Genomic DNA, 24,865 nt, shown 5'->3' on the forward strand with positions numbered 1-24,865 from the left:
CAGTAGTATCACAAAATATCATGATGAAATTCCATATTGACCAGCCCTAGGTCTGGTCACCCTGGCACTTTTTCTTGTATTTCCCTAAAAATATTTTATTTTATTTTCATGGATAAATTTAGTGGTTTTGAAACCATGACATTTTAAAACCTTGATAAATTCAACCACCCTGTTGCTGTGAGTAACTACAGCCTGACACTATTAATTAGTTATCGGATCACGTACAACTAGAGGCCTTTTGAAATATAGATTTATTACTGGAAGTATAAAAAGTTGTAAAACAAAAAAACCAAACAATTTATTTTTACAAAGAAACACCACATAAAAAAAGGTATAAAATATTCAAATCATAACCGCATTTACCAAGTCCTTCACTTTGGATGCTGTAACATCTAAGAATGAAACACAAAGAAGTGAGAGGATTCGTTAAGCAATCAAATAAAAAACCCACAACTACTGCATAGGTCCATGACTATGACTGTGGCCATGGCTACAACTTTGTCCCACAATTTGATCTGAGAAATGTCCATGGTTGTGTCCAACACTGTGTGTCGCAAAATGTCCATGATTGTGTCCAACACTGTTTGGTGTAAGGTGTCCATGAGGAGGTTGAGATGGTGTCAAGCTGGCTGAGTGTGGCCAGCCCTCATACACTGTAGCTGGGGTGTGAGTGGTGGTAGTGCTGGGCAGCGCTGCATAAGCTTGAACCGGGTACGATCCAGGAGTGGGGTTTATTTGTGGAAGCAGGGTCTTCCTCCTCTCCTGCGAGGATGCAGGGACGAACATGACACCGCTGATGCTCTTCAGCAACTTAAAGAGCAGAATCTTCTCCAGAACGGCAGCCCTGGACTCAGACATGTCCACAGGAGACAGCCAGCCTTTCCCATGCACCCAGCCGATCAGTATGGCAATAACATTGCAGAGAAGCACACTGTGAGGGACGAGGGCTGTGCAGATGACGAGGAGCACCCAGGGGAGGGCCACCGCAGGAAAACTGACCCCACAGAGAAAACCTTTGGTCATCTTAGTGTGTAGGGTTGTCAAGGCCACACAGGCCAAGACCACTGGGAGCAGACCCTCTGTGTGCTGGCTGGCATCCTGCAGAAGATCCAAGAAACTGTAAGTCACACCAGTAATGGAGGTGAGAAGGAGGAAGATGAACAGGAAGCGAACCGTGCCGAAGCCTTTCTCCACACTGCCAGTCAGAAACAGCAGAGCAGTGATGCTCAGCAGGAGCTGAGGGAGGCTTCGGTGGTGAAAGGGGAACAGGAAGAGGCGGTGGATGTGGCTGCTTTGGAAAACTGTTGCTCCGATGCTGAAGCTCTCCTCAGGCAGGCTGAGACAGGTTCAGATGGCAAACAAAACGCAGGAGAAAAGGGCCACTACGAGAGCTCCACTGGTGACAACAGGAGTGACATCTTTCACCGCTCTGAAAAGCTCATTAAAGTTTTTAGTTTGCATCTCGAGAGAAAAAGAAAAAGAAAAAAAAAACAGCGCAAGAAGCCCGCTGGATACGAGTAAAGCGGAAGCTTAGTAGAGTTAGATGACTTCTCTGCCTTCACACTTCCGGAACAGGAAGTGTAATTTTTACATTATCGGGTTTCCTTTTGACTTAAAAGCAGCGCCTGGTAGGTGAATAATCAGTTTACAGTCATCATTATTACTCTGTTAGGAAAAAATTTTACCTTCTTCTTGCTCAGTCGATCCTCTCGGGAAACCCAAGAAACCCGAATGGCTAGTTCAAAATCAGGAGGTAACAATAGCATTCCTTTGTAACTTTCACAATAAAAGTCATTCATCTTCAGCCTCCACTGAGACAGAATTCTGATAAAATCCAAACCAAAGATGCTGATTAAAAAAGAAGAAAAATTATAGAAAGTAAAGATCTTGTACCTTTTGTAAAATTGTAAAACAGCTATATTTAACATAAATATTTTATGTTAAATATTCTATTTCTGGATATATATATATATATATATATATATATATATATATATATATATATATATATATATATATTTTTTTTTTTTTTTTTTTTTTTTTCTGTTTATTTAGTTAGTAAGCTAGTTCATTGGTGACAGCGGAACTCTCTGCCTCACTGATTCAGTTCCCAGTCGGACCTATTTGCGGATGTAACCGGAAAAGCCTCCGATTACAACTTCCACCCATGTGTGTATGTGGAGATTCCAGTGTGATCTACTTCGGGCTAGTTAGAATAAAGTTTCTCATCTTGGTTTAGTTTGATATCAGCGGTGTGAGGCTGTCGTCCCGGGCTCGGTGAAAACATGGCGGAGATCGTTCAGCAGCGGATCGAGGACAGGATTCCTGAGCTGGAGCAGCTGGAGAGAGTGGGACTGTTCACCAAGAAAGAAGTCAAGTACGGAATGAGGCTTAAATATTTCTCTGGTTGTTGGGGAACTGTTCATTGAGCTAATCGTTGAATGAATCTGAATCAAGATGGATGATTTTAGTAAATGTCCACACAGTCCTGTGTATGCCAGGAAAGCAACCAATTCAAATACCAGTTCTGATCAGAAGAGTTCTGAAGCCTGCATGAAATTGTGCGTTGTGCAAAACTGATTTGTTGTTTTTACATGTGATTGATTTAGATCTATAGTCAAAAAGGTTACAGCTCTTGAGTACAAGCTCCACAGGCTGATCGTGAACAAGGAGGACTTCATTGCATACATTCAGGTAGAAGCTGGTCTTTATGAGTTGGGTTCTTTATAAGTTTTTAAAGATTAGACATCTTATTTCCGTCATTTTGTTGTTGCAGTATGAAATCAATGTCTTAGAGTTGATCAAGAAAAGAAGAGGGGTATGTAGCTGCTGGTTCTTACTACAAAACAGCTGATCAAAAATGGAAAAACAAATAATGTTCTTACCTTTTGCATTCTTTTTCAGCACATAAACTATCATTTCAAACGAGAGGAGATTGAATTCCCCATCATCCACAGAATAAATAGCATCTTCAGAAGAGCAACAAAGAAGTGGAAGGTTGGTAATGTTCGCACAACTCTTCTTACTAGAAACGTTTTACATGAATCACAATTTTAAAAAGTGTTTATTTATTATGTCTGCTTTCAGCATCAACCCAGTTCCTCAGATATGAGTAGGAAAACATTTTAGTTCCTGTCTCTTTAAGATTCTTGCCTAATCACGAACCCTCTTCTGAAGGCGTCCGACATTAGGCATTCAGGGCAATACTGTTTAAGATTTTACAGATTTTATTAAGTATAACATTATGTGAAAAGTCAATTTTCACAGAGTTGATCCTAATTTCTGCGGTTACCACTAAATTCCAGGATTTCAACTCAAACTGTAACAGATGGTGACCCAGGCTTTGCCCTGTTAGTGCCTAGAGATGATCCCAGTTTGTTTATTCACCTGTTTTTTGAGAGCTGACTCCCATTTCTCAATAGAGTTAGGCTCTGAGGAATGTTGGAAATCACTCTAATTATCTACAACTTGTGCCTGGATTTCTACAAGTTGATCTTGGTTGACGTCTTGGTACAACTTTTTCTTCCTCATTGCAGCACTCTGACTATCCCCACTCATAGATTGTGCCAGCATGCTTCACTGTAGGAAAGACAAAGGATTTGTTGTTGCTCTCACATTTTCTTGTCTGAAGAAAATGTGAGATGTTTCTCACAGGAGGAGGATTCATCAAATAAAATACTTATAACAAGTCTTCTGCTATTCATCCTTGTGCTTCCTCCTGCAGATTTTCTTTTTCCCTTGATATTGTTCTTGGACAGAAGGAGCTTTTTGCTGCTCTGCTTGACAAAAAGGCCTTTGTCAAAAAGGCTTTGCCTCACTACCTCCAACATCAGCTGCTTATGTCGATCAATCTATGCAGCCTTGGCAACAGCTAGTAGGAGACAGTCCTGGCATTCACTTCACAATCTTTGTACTTTCTCCATTGTAACTTTTCTTTTAGATTCTTAGTAGCACTTTTCTTACCACACAATTTTGCTGCTAAGTGATAATGAAGGCTTTTCATTTAGGTTTAGCATTCGGGGCTTACATCTCTGAAATTGTAGGGGAAATGTTTGTTGAGTGGTTAGTTGAGGATTTTTAAGGCGACTCTTTCGGTGTCTTCAACTAGAATAAAACCAGATTGGTTGGTTTTGGAGATGGAAGCTAATGGCTAGTCCCACGGCGCAATCCTTTGTCACCTTTGCATTGGACAGACACTTACAGAAAGTGCATCCCAATTTAGACAGGATATAGAGTTTAGAGACCACTAACGATCTTCCTGTGTGGAACAAGTATTGAGAATGGAGCATGTAAACGGTTTCAGGTTGGAGCAACTAACAAAAAAAGGCATCAAAATAGTGTTCACTTGAGCTTCTATGACATTTTTGTTTTGTGTATCATTTCAACAATATCCTGATGTCTTTTTACGGACAGGACGATGTGCAGCTGTGGCTTTCCCATGTTGCTTTCTGCAAGAAATGGGTATGTAGAGCTCTCTGAATCTCTTTTCGTACTCACAGAGTTTACACTGCCATTAACTTCTGTTGGGTTTCACTCATCAGGAAACCAAAAGTCAGATCAGCAAGGTGTTCGCGTCTATGTTAGCTATCCACCCTGACAAACCAGGTAAAGAAAACACAGCATCAACGAAGAGTCCCAATATCGCTTAGTGATCCATGATATGAATTCAAAAGAACTGAACTGAAGCTTTTTACGTTAGCATTGTGGATCATGGCTGCCAAGAGTGAGCTCGAGGACCGAAATTCCTCTGAGAGTGCCCGACACTTGTTCCTGCGGGCGCTGCGTTTCCACCCAGACAACAAGAAGGTCTACCAGGAGGTAAAGCGGGCAAATGGAAAAGGCCCAAGTGTGCGAATGCAAGGATGAGTGCAATTTCTGTCGTGTTGTTCTGAATTCTCCGTCCCTGTGTGCATCAGTACTTCCGTATGGAGCTGCTGCACTGCGAGAAGCTGAGGAAGCAGAAGGAAGAGCTGGAGAAAGCCGATATGGATTTGGTGAGGGCTTTATCTTGCTAAAGAATCTCGGCTTTTCAGCTTCTGTCACGTTACACCTACACGTAACATTTTTATTGGGACTTGTGCGATAGGCTGACATAAATAGTTCATGATTGGAAGTGAAAAGCAAAACAATAAAACAATTGTGCCGTGTCAATATATTTAACGCTAGAATGCTATTTGTGTAGGACAGCCTTTCACTGTAATTGCATTTGTGTTTTGCACACATGGAGACGTGCCTGTCCATTCTTCTTTGTCAACCAGCTGCATTAATCATCTGTTTGTGTTGCTTTATTACATAAAATCCCAAGAAGTGACAGTGACATTTGTGTCGTTGTGACTGTTAAAAACCTACAAGTTTGGAGAAATGTTGCAAGGCACTTGACATGCTGTGTCAGCGTTTTCTGTTGATGCCTTCCAGGGCGAATATGAGTTTTCTCCAGAGATCCTCAGTGGAAAACTGGCAGAGGTTGTGTACAAAGATGCCACGGCAAAAATCAAAGGTACGATTTATGTTACTCCTCTTTAAAAATGTGTTAAATGTCTAAGTAGTAGTTTTAGTTAGTTTTTATGACTTATTTTAGCACAGACTTGAATATGAACAAGGATTTATTTGTTGTTGGCATTTGTGGCCCACAGAAGCAGAATTTGTCATCTCACTCCTGAACATAGCGGCCATCTTTGATTTTACCAAAGAACTCCAAGACTCCATCCTGCAAGAGTAAGAAGAAAACATAACTACATACGTGCTTATTTTCTGTCTTTAGCATCTGTCCGAGGCTGAATTATTGAACTCCGGCAGCACTCCATGTTCAGGCAGCACCTTTCCTGCTTCCCCTATTTGCAGCTTGCAGGCCAACCACACAGAGGACAGCTTGACGTGGGATTTCATGGCTAAGAGGGAGTTGGAGGCCCCTGGGGTGGATGAGGAGCTCCACACCGCCAAAGGCCGGGCCTTGGACATCAACCGCAGAGAGGAGCGCTGTTGCCAGGTCTATGAAGAAGGCCTCAAGAGCCTCAACACTGGTAAGAGCTCCGAAAAATTATGATATCAATAAAATCATGGTAGGATTTTCTATCTTAACATTGTACATACACTCGATGTTAATACCATTACATGTCTGGATAAGAAATTGCTGCTTTTTTTTTGTTTTTTTGCTTTCAGAGCCGATGTGGACTCGCTATGTTGTTTTCTGCTTGGAAAGACTAAAGAGGAAGACCAACGTCCAGGAGCTCAAGGACAAAGTATGTTAACAACAAATTGCACTTTTAGTTCTTATGCACTGTTAAGTTTCAGGGGGTAAAGTATTTAAGAGGCAGTGGAGTAACTTGCTTCACATGTTTATGTCTGTGTCACAGAGGCAAGAGAGGCTGTTGGAAGTTTTACAACGTGCCCATGACTCCTCACTGCTGAAGGAGAATTTTTACAAAAACTGGGTAAGACCCCTGAATATTCATTCATTGATGCTGCTGGCTTCACAGTTCACAAATTATGCTCTTAAAGCAAACCATTGAATGTGGGCCAGTCTTGACGCTAAAAGGCTTTAGAGCAATAATTTGAAAAGCTTGCAAGTTTCATAGATGTACCAAAGGAATAACAGTGGGCCAAGAACGGAGCTGTGGGGAACTCTGCACAAAGCGTTCGATAGCTTGTCTTTCCAAATAACTTCTCAACCAACCTATCTTTGTTACCGCCAGTGTTTTAACATTGTAATTTATTTTTTAGCTTTCATGTATACTGGCTCATTTTACTCAGATTAGCTTATTTACAGGTCCTATTTGAAGGAGGATTCTAGACCTAGTTTTGATTTTAAGGTTGGTAGTTGAGAGTAGAGCTTTACAGTTTATAATGTGACAATGCATTGAAAGCAATCACAGTGCAAGTGTTGCCAGGAGCAGATAACAAGCCCAGTGTTTTTTAAGAGTAGGGATCCTGTTAAAAAGGTAGTAGAAACACCCCGAAGAGATGTTTAGAATCAAACCTGATGCTCACTGTGTGACCAGCTGGAGATCCTGCTGTCATCTGGGCATACCGAAGCGGCAGCCAGCCTCGCCTTGTCGGCCACGCAGCGCTACAACCAATCTGTGTCGGTCTGGAGTCTCTGTCTGCAAACGTTAAGGCATCTGGGGTGTGGAGACATGGCCAAGCTGTTCCACGACGCTCTCACACACGTTAATCCCAAGGTATACACACACAGTCACACATACATCCAAATAATTAGTCTTTATCTCTTATTCTCATCCGGTTTGATCATTTCCGAGGCGCACACATGCTGTTACAGTAACCAATTTAATTGCGCTCCCTGGAGAACAGAGTCACACGCGTTACCCACTGGCACAGCAGCATAAGTAGGTCATCTCCTTGGCCCAATTAGTCTCTGCTCCATACCGTCCACTGCAGCCTCGGCCTGTATGTGAGACAAACCGAGGACCGGCTGAACGCTAGCTGTCTAGTATAAATGCAACACCATGAATTATTGGTGCATTTCTCCTCACACACATGCTTTAAACTCGGTCAAACGCCCTGATGGCTGTCTGCAGAATAGCTGCTTGTTGTGGCGGGGTTTCCCAACGCCAGCTCTGTAAAGTAGCTGCTTGAGGAGGATTACACATTTGCTCATTATGCAAGTCTTTCCTCTCTGTTTGCTCAAGTGTGGAGTAGATGTGTAAAACCTCCAGGGTTTGGGGTTTGGTATGTATGTCTACTTACCCGTATAACATAAATACAGTTTTTAAAATATGGAGGTAAAAATTGAGGTTGATTACAGATTACATAAATGTTGCTTTCACATTTTTAAGATTTTAAATGATTCATTTTGCTTCAGATCTCTTGATGTAATCGATGTACTTAGTAACTAAATGAGTCTAATTTAATCTGGGACTGCTTGGTCACTCCAACAACTTAAAGGAGACGGTCCACATTTTCCACATCTTCTTTCCAGATGTGTACAGTAGCACACACAACTTATTATTTTTTCTGTCAGCAAAGATTCCCACTGGAGCTGTGGGTCTCTGCAGCGCCTCCAGAGTGACCATCAAGCTTTCATTGGGATATGTTGTACAAAGTCCTGCATAAATTGCAAAACACACCCGGGGTTAAAAGAAGAGTGTTCAGGATAGTGGTATAATGTCTTTTGATTCTGGTCTTTCTGAACTTAAAGATGAATTTGGATTGTTTTTGTTATATTTATTTAACATTTCCTATTCTAGTATATTTAGAGTACAGTGAAATGAATTCATTAAATCATTCTCAAAATCTTAAATCACGTTGTAAGGGCTTCCCCACTCATGCTTTGAAAAACTATGTTGACAATTTCATGAACTACTCTAAAACTGACTCGCATATCGTAATTTTAGAGCAATGAAAATTGGTCTGCATTTTATGTAAGCTTGTGGTGGTAACACTCAGTTATTTTGTACAGGAGAGTCTACCACTATGGCAGCTGCAGCTTCAGTGGAGCATGGCCGACCAGAGTGCTGAGGAGACGGAAGCAATCTTTAAGGTAGCACCAATCCTCCCCTTAAGCAAAGTGGCAAGTCTGACAGAGCAGCAAGACTTTTGTTTTGCTTTCAAAAATTGGACACAAAAGCACTCTTTTGTCAATTAAATTACAGTGACATGTTGCAGTATTTTCAGACATGTCATCTCTTTGCTCTCAGAGAGGTTTGCTGTCCTCTGTCCCGGCTATCGCCATGGAGATGAAAGAGCTCTATCTCGACTGGTCTTACTCAGTTGGAGGATATAAGAAAGCCAGAAAGACCTTTACAAGGTAGTGTGCCCCTCAAACAAATAAAAACTAAAAGGGAGGGGAAAAAAATAGTGGAGGATAATCCTTAAACACCTTTCATGTTTTAAAGACAAACTGAAGATTGCTCACGTTTTCCCCTTTTTTCCGTAGTTTACAAGAAAATCGTCCGTTGTCTAAGAAGTTTTTCACCAGCATGATTCAAATCGAGAAGGAACAAGTACGTATGACAAGTGTTTTGTGGTCACCTTGCTGCATTGATACAATCAACTATTTTCCACTAATAATTTGTATAAAGAAGAACAACTGAAAGGAAAGAAGCGGTTTACTGATGCCTCAGGCCGGCTCTGGTCCTAAGTGTGTGAATAACTTTATTTGTCCTGCAGGAAACTCCGAAGATAAACAATCTGAGAGATTATTATGAGAGAGCACTGCAGGAGTTTGGCGCTGCAGACGATGGTGAGTCCAGGTTGAAAAACCGGCAGAAGAACTGTTAGTTAAAAACTTTTATTTATAGGTTCACGTTAAACAGAGACAGATGAGTAACGTCTTTCTCTCTCTCTCTGGAAAAGCTAGAGAATTTCAATAAAAACATTTGAGCAGAATTGGCTAACACCGAGGCTTGATTTAAGGACCATGGGGCATTACATTTGACTCAAGGTCATAAACTTTTCAAACAGTGCTGCTATGTTTAAAGTGCAACATTCTCTTTTTTTTTTCCAAAGACCTGTGGCTGCAGTACATCCAGGAGGAGATGGGAGCGCTCGGCCAGCCAGAAAACTGTGCAAAGATCCACTGGAGAGCCATGAAGTTCCTGGAGGGGGAGAGCGTGGAGAGATTCACCTCCAAATACACTCTGCTTCAGACCGGACACTTGTGAAGGGAAATGAAAGATGCAGCCCAACATGTCAAACGACCACATCTGCACGTATTGAACTGGTGTTACGCTAATAATGACCTAAAACACTGTACTGTAATTTACCAAAAGAATAGAGATAGGTGCATGAACCAGGTTGAAGGGTATTAACTGGTAACCCTCCACAGGTATGTCTGAATATGGACTTTGTTGGCCATTAGCTAAAATAAATCAAGATTTTTTTCCACAAGCAATTTCCTGAAATTTTGTGTAATTTTCAATACTGCTATATCATTTTTTTATATATATATATTTGAGGTCAGTGCCTTCTGCGACCAGAGCTACACAAAAGTGTAAACTAATTATATGCTTTTTAAATTTGACTTTGGGAAAATTGTGCAGCATGAAGGAGCCTGTTGATTCTTCTTTAGGGTTCTAGTCATGTTCCAGTTTATGAATCCAGCAGTTAATTTAGTTCTGTAAATTCTACTTTTCTTTTTTAAATACCAACTTTTAAGGCTGTTATATAAAAAAAAGTTTAATCTGACTGCGTTTTCTGATTTCTCTATAATACCAGCACATAGATCCAGTGTTTGCCTTCGCTATAAATATTCTCATAGAAATTGCAACCTTTCAATGTAAAAAATAAATAAATATAAATTCTGAAACTGTTTAAAAGTACAAAGCAAACCTATATGAAACATTAAAATGGCAATAAACCTCCATATTTAATTACAGATTTTAAGGGCACTTCTATAAGTGGCTTATTTTTACCGCAGTGGCACCTAAAGTCTTGGTTATGAGGTATACAATGTTTATGGGGGGAAAAAAAGCACATAAAATAGATCTTCATATTCTATGCAACATGTCAAACAACATACAAGAGTAAGTAGAAAATGCATTCAGTTAATGTGTAAAAGTACTTAGTTTAAATCTTCAAATTTCAAAACATTTTAAGCGGTGGACCACCACAAAATAGAGCACAATTATAAAGTGGAAGTAGGTTTTCAAGAAATGCCCCTTTTCCTGCGAATAAATAAAACCCAGTACAACCAACAGCCTCCATTAGGGACCGAAATTAGCAGGTATCGTAACTCTTCATTAGGGTTATGGTCGTGGGAGTCACATAGCGCCTCAGCTCAGGTGACAAAACAACCAGACACCAAATGGCAGTCCGGAAAACTTTACATTTTGAAATACAGCTGACCCAAATTAGTCCAGATGTAACACAAGTAACAAAATGCCCTGACACTCAAATGTCCAGAATGTTACAAAAACTTAAAAAGTAGAAAGTGTGAGACATAAAAAAAAAAACACTGAACTGCACATCATCAGAATGGCACGACTGGGTCAGAGCAGCATCATGCTGTGGGATGCTGTTCTTCAGGTGGGGCAGGAGAAGTGGATGAAATAAAATACAATGCAACGATGGAGGATGATGAAGATCTTTGTTGAAAAACTTGGAACCGTTTACTTCCTTCCATCCACTTCACAATTTTCAATACATTGTGCTGGTCTATCACATAAACTCCTGTTAAAATTTATTAACCACCCATTTGATGTGAAAATGTTAATATGAAGCACACCAACCAACTGTAAAGTCTCTTAAACTCTGATGGAGCAACATGTTCCTGACCACAACAGAATAAATGTAAAAATTGGGTTAAACAAAAACATATCTCTGGATTTAAGTCAGGGGATTAAAACTTTTACAGTCCTAAACTTATTTTTTCTCCTCAGTCCAGCTAAATAAAATGCTAAGAGTTGTAAAATGTTACCTGACCTTTTGAAAAAAAAAAACAAAAAAAGACAAACTGTAAATTCTGATAAATATCTTTCATAGAGAATGTCAATTTTGAAATAACTCATTTTCCAAAAGATGATAGATATGTTTTCTTCTGTGGGGTGTTATTTGTGAAAAATAATGTAAAAAGAAAAAAAAAATCACATTTCCAACATAATGGCAAGAAAAAAAAATCTATCACTGGTACTTTTAAAGTGTCATTCTGTTGAGGAAATTCAATAGTTATTCCATGGAAAAATGAAAAAAAACATCCTAAATTACATTTACATTACAACCATATTTAAAAATAACAGATTTTTATCATTGTTATTTAAGTTACCAAATCCAACTGTAAACTAAATTTGTCTGTAGAAGACTTCTATACTCTTAAATGTTATATTTCCCATGATGCTGACTGAACTTCTTGTTGACAGGAACACAGAGAGAAAAGCAACAACCGTCTTTAAAAGAATGTAAAGAAGTCGAGTGACATTTCCTTTGGATGCTGGAGAGTTTCCTTATATTACCTGAGAAATATGTGTTGGATGTATGTTAGTCAACAGTGTAAATGCTTTTATTTTTATATGAATTCAATTAAGGCTAAATATAAGGAGAGTATACCGAGTGTCTTTTCCCTGTAAATTAACAGAGCATTTTAAACTTAATCATTAAATCAAAATGAACAAAACTATTTAATCAGACCTTCAAAAAGGAAAGAAAAAAAAAATAAATCAGGACAGTGGAAAATCAACGACTGCTCTTAAAAATCCTGCAGAGATGATGACACAATAAAAAAAGCAGCTTCCAATGTGGACGGCAATATTTTGCACAATTCTCTCCTTCAAATGTAGCAAACTGTGCAGACGTGCATGTTGGCTTTCATCGCGGAAAAACTACAAGTATCCCAGAATGCTCTCCTTTCTCACACTCGGCATCAGTCTTCCTCTTCAGGTCATCGGGTCAGAGCTTCTTGAAGAGGATGTAGGTGAAGAGAGCCAGCACGCCGGCAGTCAGCAGCCCGATCACACACTGATGGATGGTTATGACGTTCTCCAGGGCGTGGATGCGCTCCTCCATGGCGTTGGTGTGGATGTAGTCATAGATGGAGGCGCCGATGCTCCACACCGCCCACACGGCATCCACCACCGCCTTCATGGTGGGGGAGACCATCGAGAGTGCCGCCTGCGGCCGACCTGCCGCCTCATCGGCTGCTGGTCTGCAGAGATGCTCTGCGGGGAGAGGAGAGGGCGACACTCACTGCAGCGTGTGGGCTGAGAACTAAACTTCACATTCAGCAACCAGTTTGGACTTGCTCTTTATGTGATTACCCAGTTTTATGGGTAATCACATAAATACATTATTTAATAGTTTGGGGGGTTTTCTATTTTCATTTTTCAGTCATCGTCTGCTCATGTGTTTAATTTAGAAACAAAATCCACCATTATGAAGTAATGGGCTGCACTTGTTGACAACCCCTGCTCTCCGTCCTTTCTCAGCATAGCAGCATTCGGTCTTCCTTTGTCACAAAGTGTGGTAGAAATATATACAACTATTTGTTGAGGGGTTGGGTTGGGTTGGGAGATTTTGTTTTCCTCTTATGGTTCTGCCTGTCAGAGTGTGTTGTGCCAATGTAAACTTCGGTCTTCATCCTTGTTTGTTGTTTTATCCCATTTAATTAGTGCCTCTAATGTAGACATTGACAGGTTTAAACATAACACTACCCTTCTTCCACATTTGTTAATATTTGCTGTTCAAAAACACAAACTGTTTTTTTTTTTTTTTATTCTCTTTGACGTTAAGTCAGACTAGATGTTTCTTGTTTTAGGTAATTGATGATTACCTGTTTTTTTTTATTTTTTGCTAAATGCTGAGAGAGAGTGAGAGAATCTTTTAGAGATTTTTTTGTTACTTTCTTTAAATTCGGACTTTACATATAATATCACTGTGCCTTTAATCAACTTGGCAAAACGGTGTTGAAGACGGTGTTGTAGGTTTTCCTATCTAAACAGAGTGCCTCTTCACATTTGCTGTTTACCCTTTGCTTGTAGCAAACTGCAAGTAGGATTCCTTGAGGCTCTTTCAAAAGAACCTTCCTTCTCGCCACTTCTAATAATACCTGAATATTTTCCCACCTGAGCCGTAAATCTCTGCAGCTCTTCCAATGTTAGACCTCTTGGCCGTTTCTCTGATTAATGCTCTCGTTGGCCAGCTTGTCATTTCAGGTGTACGGTCATGTCTTGGTGGTGTTTCAGTGGGGCCAGTCTTTCCACTTTTAGATTAATTAGTAGATTATCCCTCATCTCTGTGCTGTGTTCCTTGGTTTTCATGATGCTGTTCATTAATGTTATCTCTCTCTCTCTCTCTCTATATATATATATATATATATATATATATATATATATATAGGAGACCTTCAAAAACTGCTTTATACTGACATTAAATGCACAGATGTACTTTACTAACTTGCAGCAATTGGACACCCAGTTTTAATCAGGGGCTACAAAGTAATGGATACAAATGTTTGTCATATGTTTCTGATTTGTATTTGTAAGAAAAACAAAACAAAAACAAAGCAAAAGAAAAAATTAATTTGTGTTCTACTCTAAGCAATGACATCACTGTAGTTTGTGATTTGACTACACAAAATACAACTTGACAGCCTTCGCTTGCTGTTTGACATACAGACAGCAAGTCAATCAGTATGACATCACTGTAAAAACAATGATTAACACATTGTGGCTTCTATATATACACAGTTGTCACCAGGACAGTTTGTCCACCTGTTAAAGTAACGGGAACAGCTGTTTATCTCTATACATGCAGGCTCTGTCTATTCCTGTGATTCATTCAACACAACACAGGTTTACTGATGACATGGTGACGTCATCAGTAAACCTGATGCCGTTCTCATCACCTGGCCATCTTTTTTTTTTTTTTTTTTTTTTTATCATGCTCAAAAAGCGTCAACATGTCAGGTCTGAATCTCCACTGCGTCCTAACTTTCAGGACATCAGCAACAAGGCGATGGCAGTGTGACGTACAGAGAAATCCAGCTGAGCCCTGGAAGACGAGAGGAAGTTTATGAAGTGAAACTCACCCACACGGTTCAGACGGAGGTCAACATCCGCCCCGTTGGTGCTGAATTATCCTGTTTATAAGAAGCCGGGGTGTCCCCGTTAGACACAAAGTCTGACATTGCTATTCCACAATAAAACTCACATCGACAGCACGTCTCGTTTCCGGGCAGGGTGTTCACGATAAAAGCCCACCCGGCACAAGCGTTTTACGGTAAAGCTACAGCAACAGGCCTCTGTTGTGAAATATTTTGAGACGCAGGCGTAAACTTAAGGGAAAACTCAGTCTGTTTTGTCAATCCACTTGTATCTTTAAAGGCCCAGACATGAAAGCGCTTTTATTTTGAAGCAAACGACCTCGTTATGTGAAACACCTGACTGAAGCCATGTGAGATGACAAAACAGAAAATCGGACTCGGAGAGCCTTGAATAAGATGTCAAAATAAAACAACAAAAATAAATAAAAAATAAAATAAAAATCATACGCAGGGGTAAATGAAAGTTATAATTGAAACGGTACGAATTAAAATAAACTGATAAAAGCTGCATGTAAGCAAAATAAAGCGAAATGCAAAATAATTGTGATTTAGTGGATTGTATAGGAACAAAGCCCCAAACATTAAGCTGAATGGAGTCTAGGGCCAGTATCTCAATTAGGACATCTCACGTGTCCTAATTGACCCATTATTGACCTTAACAGATTTATTAGTGTAATTGTTCTCACCATTATCACTGGATGCCATATCATCAGAGAGATATTGAGATGAGATTTTCCAAATTTCACATTTTTCCACTTTTTGAGCCAAACTGTCCTTTAAGAGATCTAATGCGTACCCCCTCAGAGAGAGAGAGAGAGAGAGAGAGAGAGAGAGAGAGAGAGAGAGAGAGATATCACTCACTACAGTTACCAGCTGCTTGCAAGTACTCAAAGTAATTACGTAGTCAGTGTCGCCAGAGGTCGCTGTGCACCAACATGTTGCTGGTGAGGGGAGATAACGGGAGAGGTGTGATGAACCCGGGATGTACACAGTCAGAATCGATAAAAAGGGGGGAACACCTTGAGAGAGGCGCAGACGAGCCGCCCCGGAGGCGACGTGCTAAGGAGGACCGGCGGCGGAGTTCAGCCCCGGGCCTGGGTGGCCCGTGTACGGGGGAAGAGTCAGCGCGCCGCAGGAATATGTGCAGCTGAGAGGCACATGCTCGGACATTTCTCTGTCTAGAGCTCTTGATCCGTTTTCAAGTCCTCTTTCAGAACAACTACTGCGCCCCCGGACGGAAACCTATAATTGGACGCGAGCCAGTGACGCGCTGAAAATAACCAGGTTAGCGCACAGTACCGGTCCATTTTGGGGAGGGCCCAGCCAGCGAGAGGGCGCAGCACCATATATCACCTCCTTCCAGCTGTTTGGGAATATCCTGCTCGGATTTTTCGGAGCTGTAACATGGCAGTAGTAGCAGCAGCAGCAACAAGCTGCCCTTTCCCCTTTCCCTCCATCGTTCCAGAACTGGATGAGTGGACTGGGTGCGCACAGGGAATCTCACGGCGAGGAGACGCAGACGGGTTTTTTTTTTTTTTTTTCCTTTCTAAAAGGGAGGGAGGGCAGGAGATGGGTGACTGGCACAAGGCGCGACACTGTTGCATGTTTTTCTTTTTTTTTTTTTTTTTCCTCCCTGGACATAGGGAGGAAGATGGGCCAGGGGTTGGACAGTCCGACTTTTCCCAAAAGACAATTCGTCCCCCCCCTCCTCCCTCCACTCCCAAAAGGGATATTCTTGCACAAATTTAGGATGCGTGCAACACCAAGTGATCATATATTAGTTGGGCGGCGGTGGCGCCGGAGCTGGGGCTGGACGGTGAAGTTAAACTTCGCTTACAAAGACGCGATCAACAGCAGGCAGACAGACAGGGAGTCAGGCAGCCGCACATCCACCCAGACGCCCCCCCTCTCCCATTGGCTGCGGGATGCTGACACCTGTCCGGAGCGCAGGTAACCGCATACACACCGACAGGCAGCGCTTGACAGTGGGCATGCACGGATCAGCTCATGTCTCTGGATTCGATGGGAAGTCATGCGGGTTCAGGATTAAACCTGTTGGAGTTTTCCTCCACGGGGCTGCTGAAGGTGTGTGTCAGAGGCTGGGTCTTTGCGGGCAAGGTGAGTCCTCACTTCATTCAACTGGCCTACAAAGTCCCAGTTTCTGGCTCATAAGCCCACCATGACCAAGACAAAACTCCTCTGATACGAATTTATATATAAAAAATAAAAAAAGAGGGAGAGAGAAAGAAGCTGGGAACAGATGCAGCATACCTTAAAACCCGCCTTAAATAAAACCTAAACTTTATTTTTACTCCAGCACATAAATTATTGCATAAATATATGCAGTCATATGTTTAAATAAACACTTATATAAGGCTTTTTCTGGCCTAAAAAAATCCTCTTCTCTTTGAGGTCTGATATGCCGATTTTTACTGATTCCCCTGTTCACCAAATCATAAAAAAACACATGGTCATTTAAAAACAAATCATATTTATATTCATATTTATTCCAGCATAACACGAGCCATTACTATATTTGGGTGGCTTAGTCTAGATATTTTAATGTATTACTTGTAAGGGTTATTTTTAAATAAACAGAATATGTAGTTTATCAAAAAACAGTTTATGCTTATGTCAGATTTATATGTAATTTTTTTTCATTCAACACAAAAATAGGAAAAGAGTACATCTATATCTATATAATTTAGTGATTTTTTTAAATTTACATTTTAATTAAAAAACATGTTGAAAATTCTTTAAACTTTTCTCAATAAACAATAAAAAACAACATTTATTTACATTATATCGATCAAACCATCTTATAATTTCTGACTAGATTTTTGCATGTTTCCACTAGTGTTTTTTACACTTTATCTTTGGAGGTTAGTTTCAAGTCTGAGGCTGGAACACCTCATTGCCGTTACGCCTCCTTGCTCCCACCACAAACTCTTGGTTCAAGTCATATTTCAGGCTGGGCCACTCCAAAATAATAACGTTACTTATCGTCAGAAGAATGTTGGAAAAATGTAAAGTTAATAATTAAGAACTCCCTGCATTTAATTGTTCTAGGACATTTTCTAGTCAAAGAGTCACTTTTGCTACCACTGTTGCAACATAAAACTCACCTAGAAATAAAACTAAAGCCTAAAAAAAACAATTTTCTAAATATTTATTAGATACAATGTTTCATTATATTAACAAGGAAAAATTAAACTTTTTTTTTTTAATTTTTAGATTTTAGAGCAAAATGAAAGCTCCTTTACAAAAAAAGTAGAATGAGGCAAGTCTTTTCTATAAATCTGAAAAACAAAGAAATTTAGGTAGGATAGTTTGAAGCCAGTTACTTTTAAATGCCTGTTGTAGAAATAATAAAAAAAAAACTACTCCTAAAATGTCCTTTTTTTTCTTATTGCATTCATAATCAAAGGCATTTCTTTTTTTGATGGAGGACCACAGTGACGTGGCCAGAGAGCCACATGTGGCTCTGGAGCCACAGGTTGCAGACCCCTGGTCTAACAATTAGCTAATAGCTATCACTTTTTAAAAGTTTAATAAAAATCTGATAAGAATTAGGGACATAAGATGGGGGCATACTTATGTCTTTTTTTTAATCGAAGGACATGTGGCGCACACCCTTATCCTTTAATTTGTCATGGTCTGTGGAATCAGTAGGCTAATCAGTATGCTTCAAAGAAAACCGGAAAGTGCAACCTAACATGCTTGTATATCTATCTATCTATCTATCTATCTATCTATCTATCTATCTATCTATCTATCTATCTATCTATCTATCTATCTATCTATCTATCTATCTATCTATCTATCTATCTATATATATATATATATATATATATACACACATATATATACACACACACACACACACAGTCAGTTTAAATGTCGAAGCAGAGGTGGGTGCTCTATTTATGCAAAATGAACAATTTCAAACTCCAGTCAAACTGGAGAGGCTGTAAATATTTTTTTTTGTATTTATTTTTTATTTTTAATCAAAGTAGACTTTTTATCTGAAGTTACAAAAGTGTCACATGCCCAAAGCGATTTACAAATGCCAAATCATGCCAAAAAGTGACATTGCTAGCCACTTCAAGTACTGCACTGGATTGGTTGCTTAAAAGAACAATTATGTTTCAGTAGTTACCTTAACTTGATTACTCTGGCCATGTAAGAAAACCAAAACCTGATAATTCTGACTGTGATTAATTCAGAGATGTGACGAATGAAAATTTGGAGCATGTTCACGAGCAGATCAGTTCAAGATTGAGCAAAAACAACTTAACACAACAAAGTTAACAGCTGTAGTAATAAAAAAATAAATAAAAAAAACAGAGGTCATTTTGTGAGGAATCACAAAGTGCCACTAACTGTTATGTTGAACAAGCCTGTCAAGGAGGGGAGAAGAGGTCTGGTTCGGAGGCTTGTTTCTATATCTGTCCTGACCCCGGCATGCCGCGCATACCATGCTAATGAATTCAGCATCCTGACACTAGATGCTTTATGTAATTAATAGAGCGCAAGGCTAGGGTGGCATCTCCATGCTGCCAGTGACACATAGGTGAGACATTCGCTGAAGTACGGGATTCTTATTTTTAAAAACACAAGGCGGGCGCAGGCATTTTTACAGCCCACCTAAAACAGCCGTGCAAATGAAACAGGACCCCCGCCTCACTGACAGCACAAAAGCAGGGATGTGTCAGCTTTTATTTATTGAGCTGTTAATACTAATCACCACAGGTTATTTTAGGTGATGTATAACACATCGGTGGCAGGTCATTTGTTTTTACAAGCCTGCTATTACTTCTTGAGTCTATAAGAAGTTGCTGTGGACGAGTTTATGGAAAGTTGACTCTGGTTCTAATTGGATTCCTCAACACTGTCAGCAACATCCTAATGCTTATTAACGGCAATACGCCGGTGCCACATTTTGCACTATTTCTCAGCTGCCCGTGGAGCAGATTTTAAAACAATCGTCAGAGCCCCACAGTCCTCCGCTGCCTCCGTTGTAGGTCCATAAAAACTCAGCGACACGTCGCAGAATGCAGTTTAGAAGTATAAATAAATAAAAGAGCGCAGCCAGGAGCTGTCCATATATGCTGCAAACCTTCGCGAGTGCGAGAGCCGAGGGCCTGAGAGAGGGAGGCTTGCCGCCTGGTTTGAATAAAGCAGCACGGCTGCTGGGAGCTCTGGGATAGTCACCAAGTCCGCTGATTAAAATTGTGATATTAAGCAGTGCTGGCTCCTGCTGCTGCCTGCCAAGCTGCTCTCAGTGGCATTTTCATATTGTTTAAAAGGCCCAAACGGACTCATCTCGCCACTTGCTGTACAGTGCTGCTTTTTCCCCTCTCCATTCGATCATATTCTCACACTACCAGCTTTGGAGCATTTCAGACCTGCTTTAAGTAGTCCAGTGTGGGTCAGAGAGCCTGTTTGTTAAAAGCCGACATGTGTAGCATTGCATAGGATGCATGTGGAAGGATTGTGTGTTTACTTCCACCGTGAAATCACACGGAGCGTTACTTCTTGGAAATTCTGCTCTGAACTCGTTCAACTCCCCTTTTAAAAACGTCACTGCAAATTCCAATAAAGCTCTGCCATTATAAATATGCAATTCACAAATGCTGGAAAGCAATCCAAGTTGTTTTACTACAGATATACGTGAGCCAACCTTTTTGAAAAGGTCAAACTCCACAGGTTGCGGTCACTTTCCTCTGCTTCGACTGAACAGACATCAGTTATGCTCAGAATCATGTTTGACAACCCGACAAGCGTTGCTGTTTGATCTTGAACATTTGGAATGAGAGACAAATTCTAGGTTAGGCAGGGAGGGAGAGAGGGGGGGGGGAGAGGAAAGGCAGCAAGAAAAGTGAGGGACTTTTAGGGGCAGCTGTGTTTTATTAACCCAGTCATAATGCCCCTAAAAATCCTTATTGCTCTTGCAATGGTCAACAAGGCTCCTGTTGCAACATGTCGAGGATCTCAGAGCAACATGTAGGGACATGTTGCACTGCTGGCCAAGAAGCAATTGGGTAGTTTTGATCGGGTCACTGACATCACACTCGGAGATTTTGAACTAATAATAAAAGTCACAGAGTAACACATGTGAAGAGGGAATCAAACTTTTGATTAAATGTCAGTGAAGATAAGCTTGGGGTTGCAAAAGTTTGCGATATTGTCAAGGGGGGAGGGGCAGGCAGAATGACCAGCATTTCTCTACAAACTGTGGAAACATTTCTCTCTGGCAGTGTGTTGACTTGTGTTGTCGTTATGCATCTGCCGAAGTCGCCCCAGTTTAGTATTAATATGCAGACGGGGAAGCCGACACGCTGTGTCCTTCTGTGTTTTGACATTGCCACAAAGTACCAAGGGAGACGCTCCAAGACAGAGACAGAAAGGAAGAGCGGTTGTTATTCTAAAGAATAAAATAGGCTAAATGCTGTTTTAGAGTAGAACAATATAGAAATGCAGGGCGAACAGATTGACAGAACATCAGCTATGCATAAAGAGAGAAACAAACAGGCAGGAAGATGACAAGGAAACAGACAGAGAGGAGGGAAAGACTGAGAGGCAAGCGGGCCTTTCAGGGACTCCAGACTTGGGTGTGGTGTGCTGGACAGTCATGGCTGGAGAGTGGCTGGTATGGAGGTCTCGATATTGGTGAATGAGTCATCACAGGGAGCGTATTCGGTTGAGTTTCCCTGAAGAAACGGCTGCTGCTGGAGGAAGGAAGAATCCTCTTCACAGACAAGGGGAGAGGGTGTAAGGGAAAGTGTGGATGATGACTCAGGGCCATGAACCACATGGCGATGGAGAGGGGAGGGAGGAATTACTCATCAGAGCATGTGGAATCTCATATGGCTATCACAGGACAGGCAATGTGCTTCCCCCAAGGCTGCCGCTCAACCGCCATCAGTCCCCGAGGTTCCAGCTCCACACTGTGGACCGGTGGGGGCCCTGGGGATGGCGTTTTAACTTCTTTCATAAAAGCAGGGTCCGTTACAGCTTGGGGGCAATGGAAAATCATAAGGCACAAACATTGATAAATGAATTCTTTGGCAAGGCTGAAATGCGCTCCAGCTGCGTTGAGTCACACGAAATTCCCCGCAAATGTTCCATCTCTTGTGACTGATGAGGATAAGCAGGAAATGCTGCATTGATATTTGACAGAAACATTGGGTTTGCAACTGTGGATCTCTTGATAAGCATGGGTTTAGCTTTATAGTGGTAATTAGAGATGTGGGGACTTTGGTTTAGCCCGGTGGAATAGGGCAGTTATTGTCATTACTTGAACCGGCAGGGCGTGGGAGGTCACACTGGCCCAGTTCCTGGTTCAGACAGAGAAAGAGGGGCATTATCTATGCAAGGTCGTTAAACATGAGTTTCACCTTATTCACCATCTTTTTACGATCAGGAGGGTAAATTACGTCAAGTTGATGTGTCCCTCCTTCTTTTAATTAGGCAACGCTGACAAAAATTCATAACCAGAGAAAATTGAGAAAAGAAGAAATGAAAATGACTTTACAAATATGTCTGCCCGGTGCGGAGTGACATTTTAAGGCTTCTTTTCTTTTACCCTTCAGCTTACATTGTCACGTCTGTGTAAATCCATCTTAGAAGTGATGAATGAGCCTTTACAGTGAGCTTACAGACGATAAAGCCGTGCAGAGTGATGACAAGACAGTAAATATGGACAAAAAGGACTGCCCACATGACATCCACACTGTCTTCTCTTTGTCTGCTTTGGATTCAGCAACTGAATCAGTAGAAGTCTTTGGTGTAAAAGTGGTGCAGAATAAGGCATCAGTCGATTGGTGCATGACAAAAGGGGATAAAATCAACAGGAAGGCTTTGACATAATGCACCCCTTTGGTTGTCATGTATAAATGCAAGACTATGCAAGACTTAAAAAAACCATTGTTGTGCAACAATTTAGATCTACTACGCATCTATTGTTATATATGCATATTCTGCAAAAAATGGGGATCAGTATTCCTCTTCGGCTTGACTCAACAGGTGAAATGGGCACACCCATAGCAGCAGCTCATACCCTCCTCTTAGAAGTGCCGACACCATCCCAGTTCTAACAGTTTCCATTAGGGTGTGGGCTGACAGGGCTCCAACAGGAAAACCACTAAAATCCAGAGCAAACACTGCAGACAAAAGCTAGACAACGAGAAAAACTGGAGCAGACCTTCCCCAGAGTGGATCCCTCCTGCTATACCCCCCTGACCTGCTTTCAGCAGATAGTGACGGCGACTCGTGATTAACCAGACATCAATGAGGAGGGGAATGTAATCGCTTATTTTAAGATTCATTCATAAATTCTTATTTAAATTAGCTAAAGAGCCACGCAAACAAGAATAGCACTGACAGGTGAAGTGGATAACACTGAGCATCATCTTACAAGGCTGCATGGTGGTGCAGTTGTTGGGACTTTTTCTTTGCTGTAAGAAAATCCTCAACGGCACAGACCAGCCTTGCTCTTGGTCCGTGTCTTCACTGCCTTTCTCTCTACCTCGGGGTTTTGACATCACCGATTCCTCCACGTGTAAATAAAACCATCAGAACTTGCAGTGTGTAATTTCCTGGTCTTCCTCATTTTTACCTGCCAGCTAGGCTTGTACTTTTCTCAAAATGCCATGCTGTTTGGAGGCAAATTCTAACAACGCTGACAGTTAGCACCACTGAGGACTGAAGGAGTCACAGTCTGCTATCACTGACGAATTTGCTATTCAGATTGAGCCGTGGCTTTCCTGTATCATCGCCGTCTACTGCTGCATTTGCAGACAGTTAAAAAGTATGACTAAAGTGCATCCAGAGTCTACTTAACATGGAACAGCTCTTATAAGTTTAAAAATAAGGAACAATTCTGTATTTCAAGGAATGCTTGGCAACACTACTAGCAGCTGAGTAAGCTGTTATTGCTTGGCTAACAGCTCATTTTATGTTTTAGGTGTACATCCAGAATAAAGCTCTCCAATGAAGGAAAACCCCACTTTTAATTGCCAGAAAAAAGACTATTATGCCATTAACACTGAACTGTATTCTAAATGTAGTAGTCAGGATTACCAGAAGCACACAGGTCACTCTGTATAATTGCATGTAAGGCTAAGAAAAACCAACAGACAAAAAATGTAGCATTTGCATTTAATATCTTGTGGTCCATTTGTTTTAGCTTGTGGTGCTAAAAGTGATTTCCGGCTCCCACTGCCGAATCCTTTTGATGGTACGGAGACACAGATGTTTCCCTGCAACCCTTCCAGACATTACCACCATCCCCACTCGCGAAAGCATTCCTGGACGTGCACCAATGGTTTAAAAGCAAGTTATTGTAAAGATTCACTTATTTGTTTTCAGGCCTCATAAAATAAACGCCCCGAGAGACAGATTGCAGTGAAGAAGATCTGAAAAATGCATGGAAAGGTCAAAATAAATGCTACACATGACTTGAGCTGGAGGAGGAGGAAGACGAGGGGGGGCTTTTCTTTGTCTTTCACACTCAGATCAGAATGAGATCTGCAGCTTCACAGGATCTCGTAGCTGTGTACAAGATCATGTGAGACACAAGTGCCCTTAGCCAGACCTCTTGTTGTTTGCTTGCTGTAGAGCAGGTCACAGGTTTTCTGCACTCTTACGGATTCATTTCAGCCCAGCCGTGCTGCATCTTCAGCTGTTTATCTTTGTCATTGTGTTTGAATAAGAAAACAGTGGGCCTACCCAAAGAGTGCTGCCGGTTGTGCTGTTTAAAGACTCTTCGCTGCAGCACAAAGAGCCCTGCAGAAGTTACAGTTTTCAGCTGCTACTCCACTTGGGCTGATCCTGTTTTCAACCTTGTTTTCAACACTTCTTTGTTTTTTTTTTGTCCACCTGAAGTGAGGGGCATTTTCCAGTTGTTTTCTGGCTGTTTGTTGCCAGCAGTGCTTTTTGGCAGCTCCCAGCAACACTGTCTCTTTGCATTGCAGTCGAAGGCAGCGCTCGGTTTGGCGTTTGTGTGTCCCAATATTGGGAAACCGTGATCTCCGCAGGGCGATTGGCAGATGTGCGTTTGATGCTTCAGATACACTCATGCCAGCGAGTGAAAGAAGTGGGTTTGTATAAAAAGGGCGAGGAAAAGCAAGTCTTTGTTTTGGCAGAGCGCTGCTTGCCAAAGAAGTGGATCGGCAGCCAAAGCTCACCAAACAAACCTGAGGCGCTGAGTGCTTTATCCATTCAACCTCTTCATGAGTCAAAATGACAAGGAGGCCATTTTTACTCTCCGCAATATCCTCTCTGCTGCATTTTGTTTGAGCTGAGAGGTCTACCAGTGAGCTGTGGTTAGCTGCGGCAGGCTTTTTTCAGAGTGGGTTTTTGTGTGGTTGT

At 41.2% G+C, this 24,865-nt stretch overlaps 3 protein-coding genes across 3 annotated transcripts; 2 read left to right on the forward strand and 1 right to left on the reverse strand.

Annotated features, from left to right (window-relative positions):
• Window positions 1-233: 233 nt before the first annotated feature.
• On the reverse strand, window positions 234-1,461 carry rhbdd2 (rhomboid domain containing 2). The gene is given in 1 exon segment (XM_014982322.2): window positions 234-1,461. A coding segment is annotated over 1 exon segment (1,008 nt). The 3' UTR covers window positions 234-453.
• Window positions 1,462-1,488: 27 nt separating this feature from the next.
• On the forward strand, window positions 1,489-10,143 carry utp6 (UTP6 small subunit processome component). The gene is made up of 20 exons (XM_014982299.2): window positions 1,489-1,628; window positions 2,240-2,377; window positions 2,610-2,694; window positions 2,777-2,818; window positions 2,905-2,997; window positions 4,414-4,461; window positions 4,542-4,605; window positions 4,700-4,818; window positions 4,917-4,994; window positions 5,416-5,497; window positions 5,634-5,715; window positions 5,842-6,020; window positions 6,160-6,239; window positions 6,354-6,431; window positions 6,999-7,178; window positions 8,417-8,497; window positions 8,655-8,764; window positions 8,894-8,960; window positions 9,127-9,199; window positions 9,466-10,143. The coding sequence occupies exons 2-20, from the start codon at window positions 2,286-2,288 to the stop codon at window positions 9,618-9,620; spliced, it is 1,788 nt and encodes a 595-aa protein (XP_014837785.1). The 5' UTR covers window positions 1,489-1,628; window positions 2,240-2,285; the 3' UTR covers window positions 9,621-10,143.
• Window positions 10,144-15,426: 5,283 nt separating this feature from the next.
• LOC148161108 (uncharacterized) lies at window positions 15,427-18,806 on the forward strand. Its single transcript, XM_088007534.1, has 3 exons — window positions 15,427-15,598; window positions 15,695-15,753; window positions 15,909-18,806. The coding sequence occupies exons 1-3, from the start codon at window positions 15,427-15,429 to the stop codon at window positions 16,443-16,445; spliced, it is 768 nt and encodes a 255-aa protein (XP_087863660.1). The 3' UTR covers window positions 16,446-18,806.
• The last annotated feature ends 6,059 nt before the right edge of the window (window positions 18,807-24,865 follow it).

This window comes from Poecilia mexicana, unplaced genomic scaffold (assembly GCF_051168715.1).
Source record: "Poecilia mexicana isolate PSO_F unplaced genomic scaffold, ASM5116871v1 scaffold_1, whole genome shotgun sequence".
In the NCBI taxonomy this organism is placed as follows: Eukaryota; Metazoa; Chordata; class Actinopteri; order Cyprinodontiformes; family Poeciliidae; genus Poecilia; species Poecilia mexicana.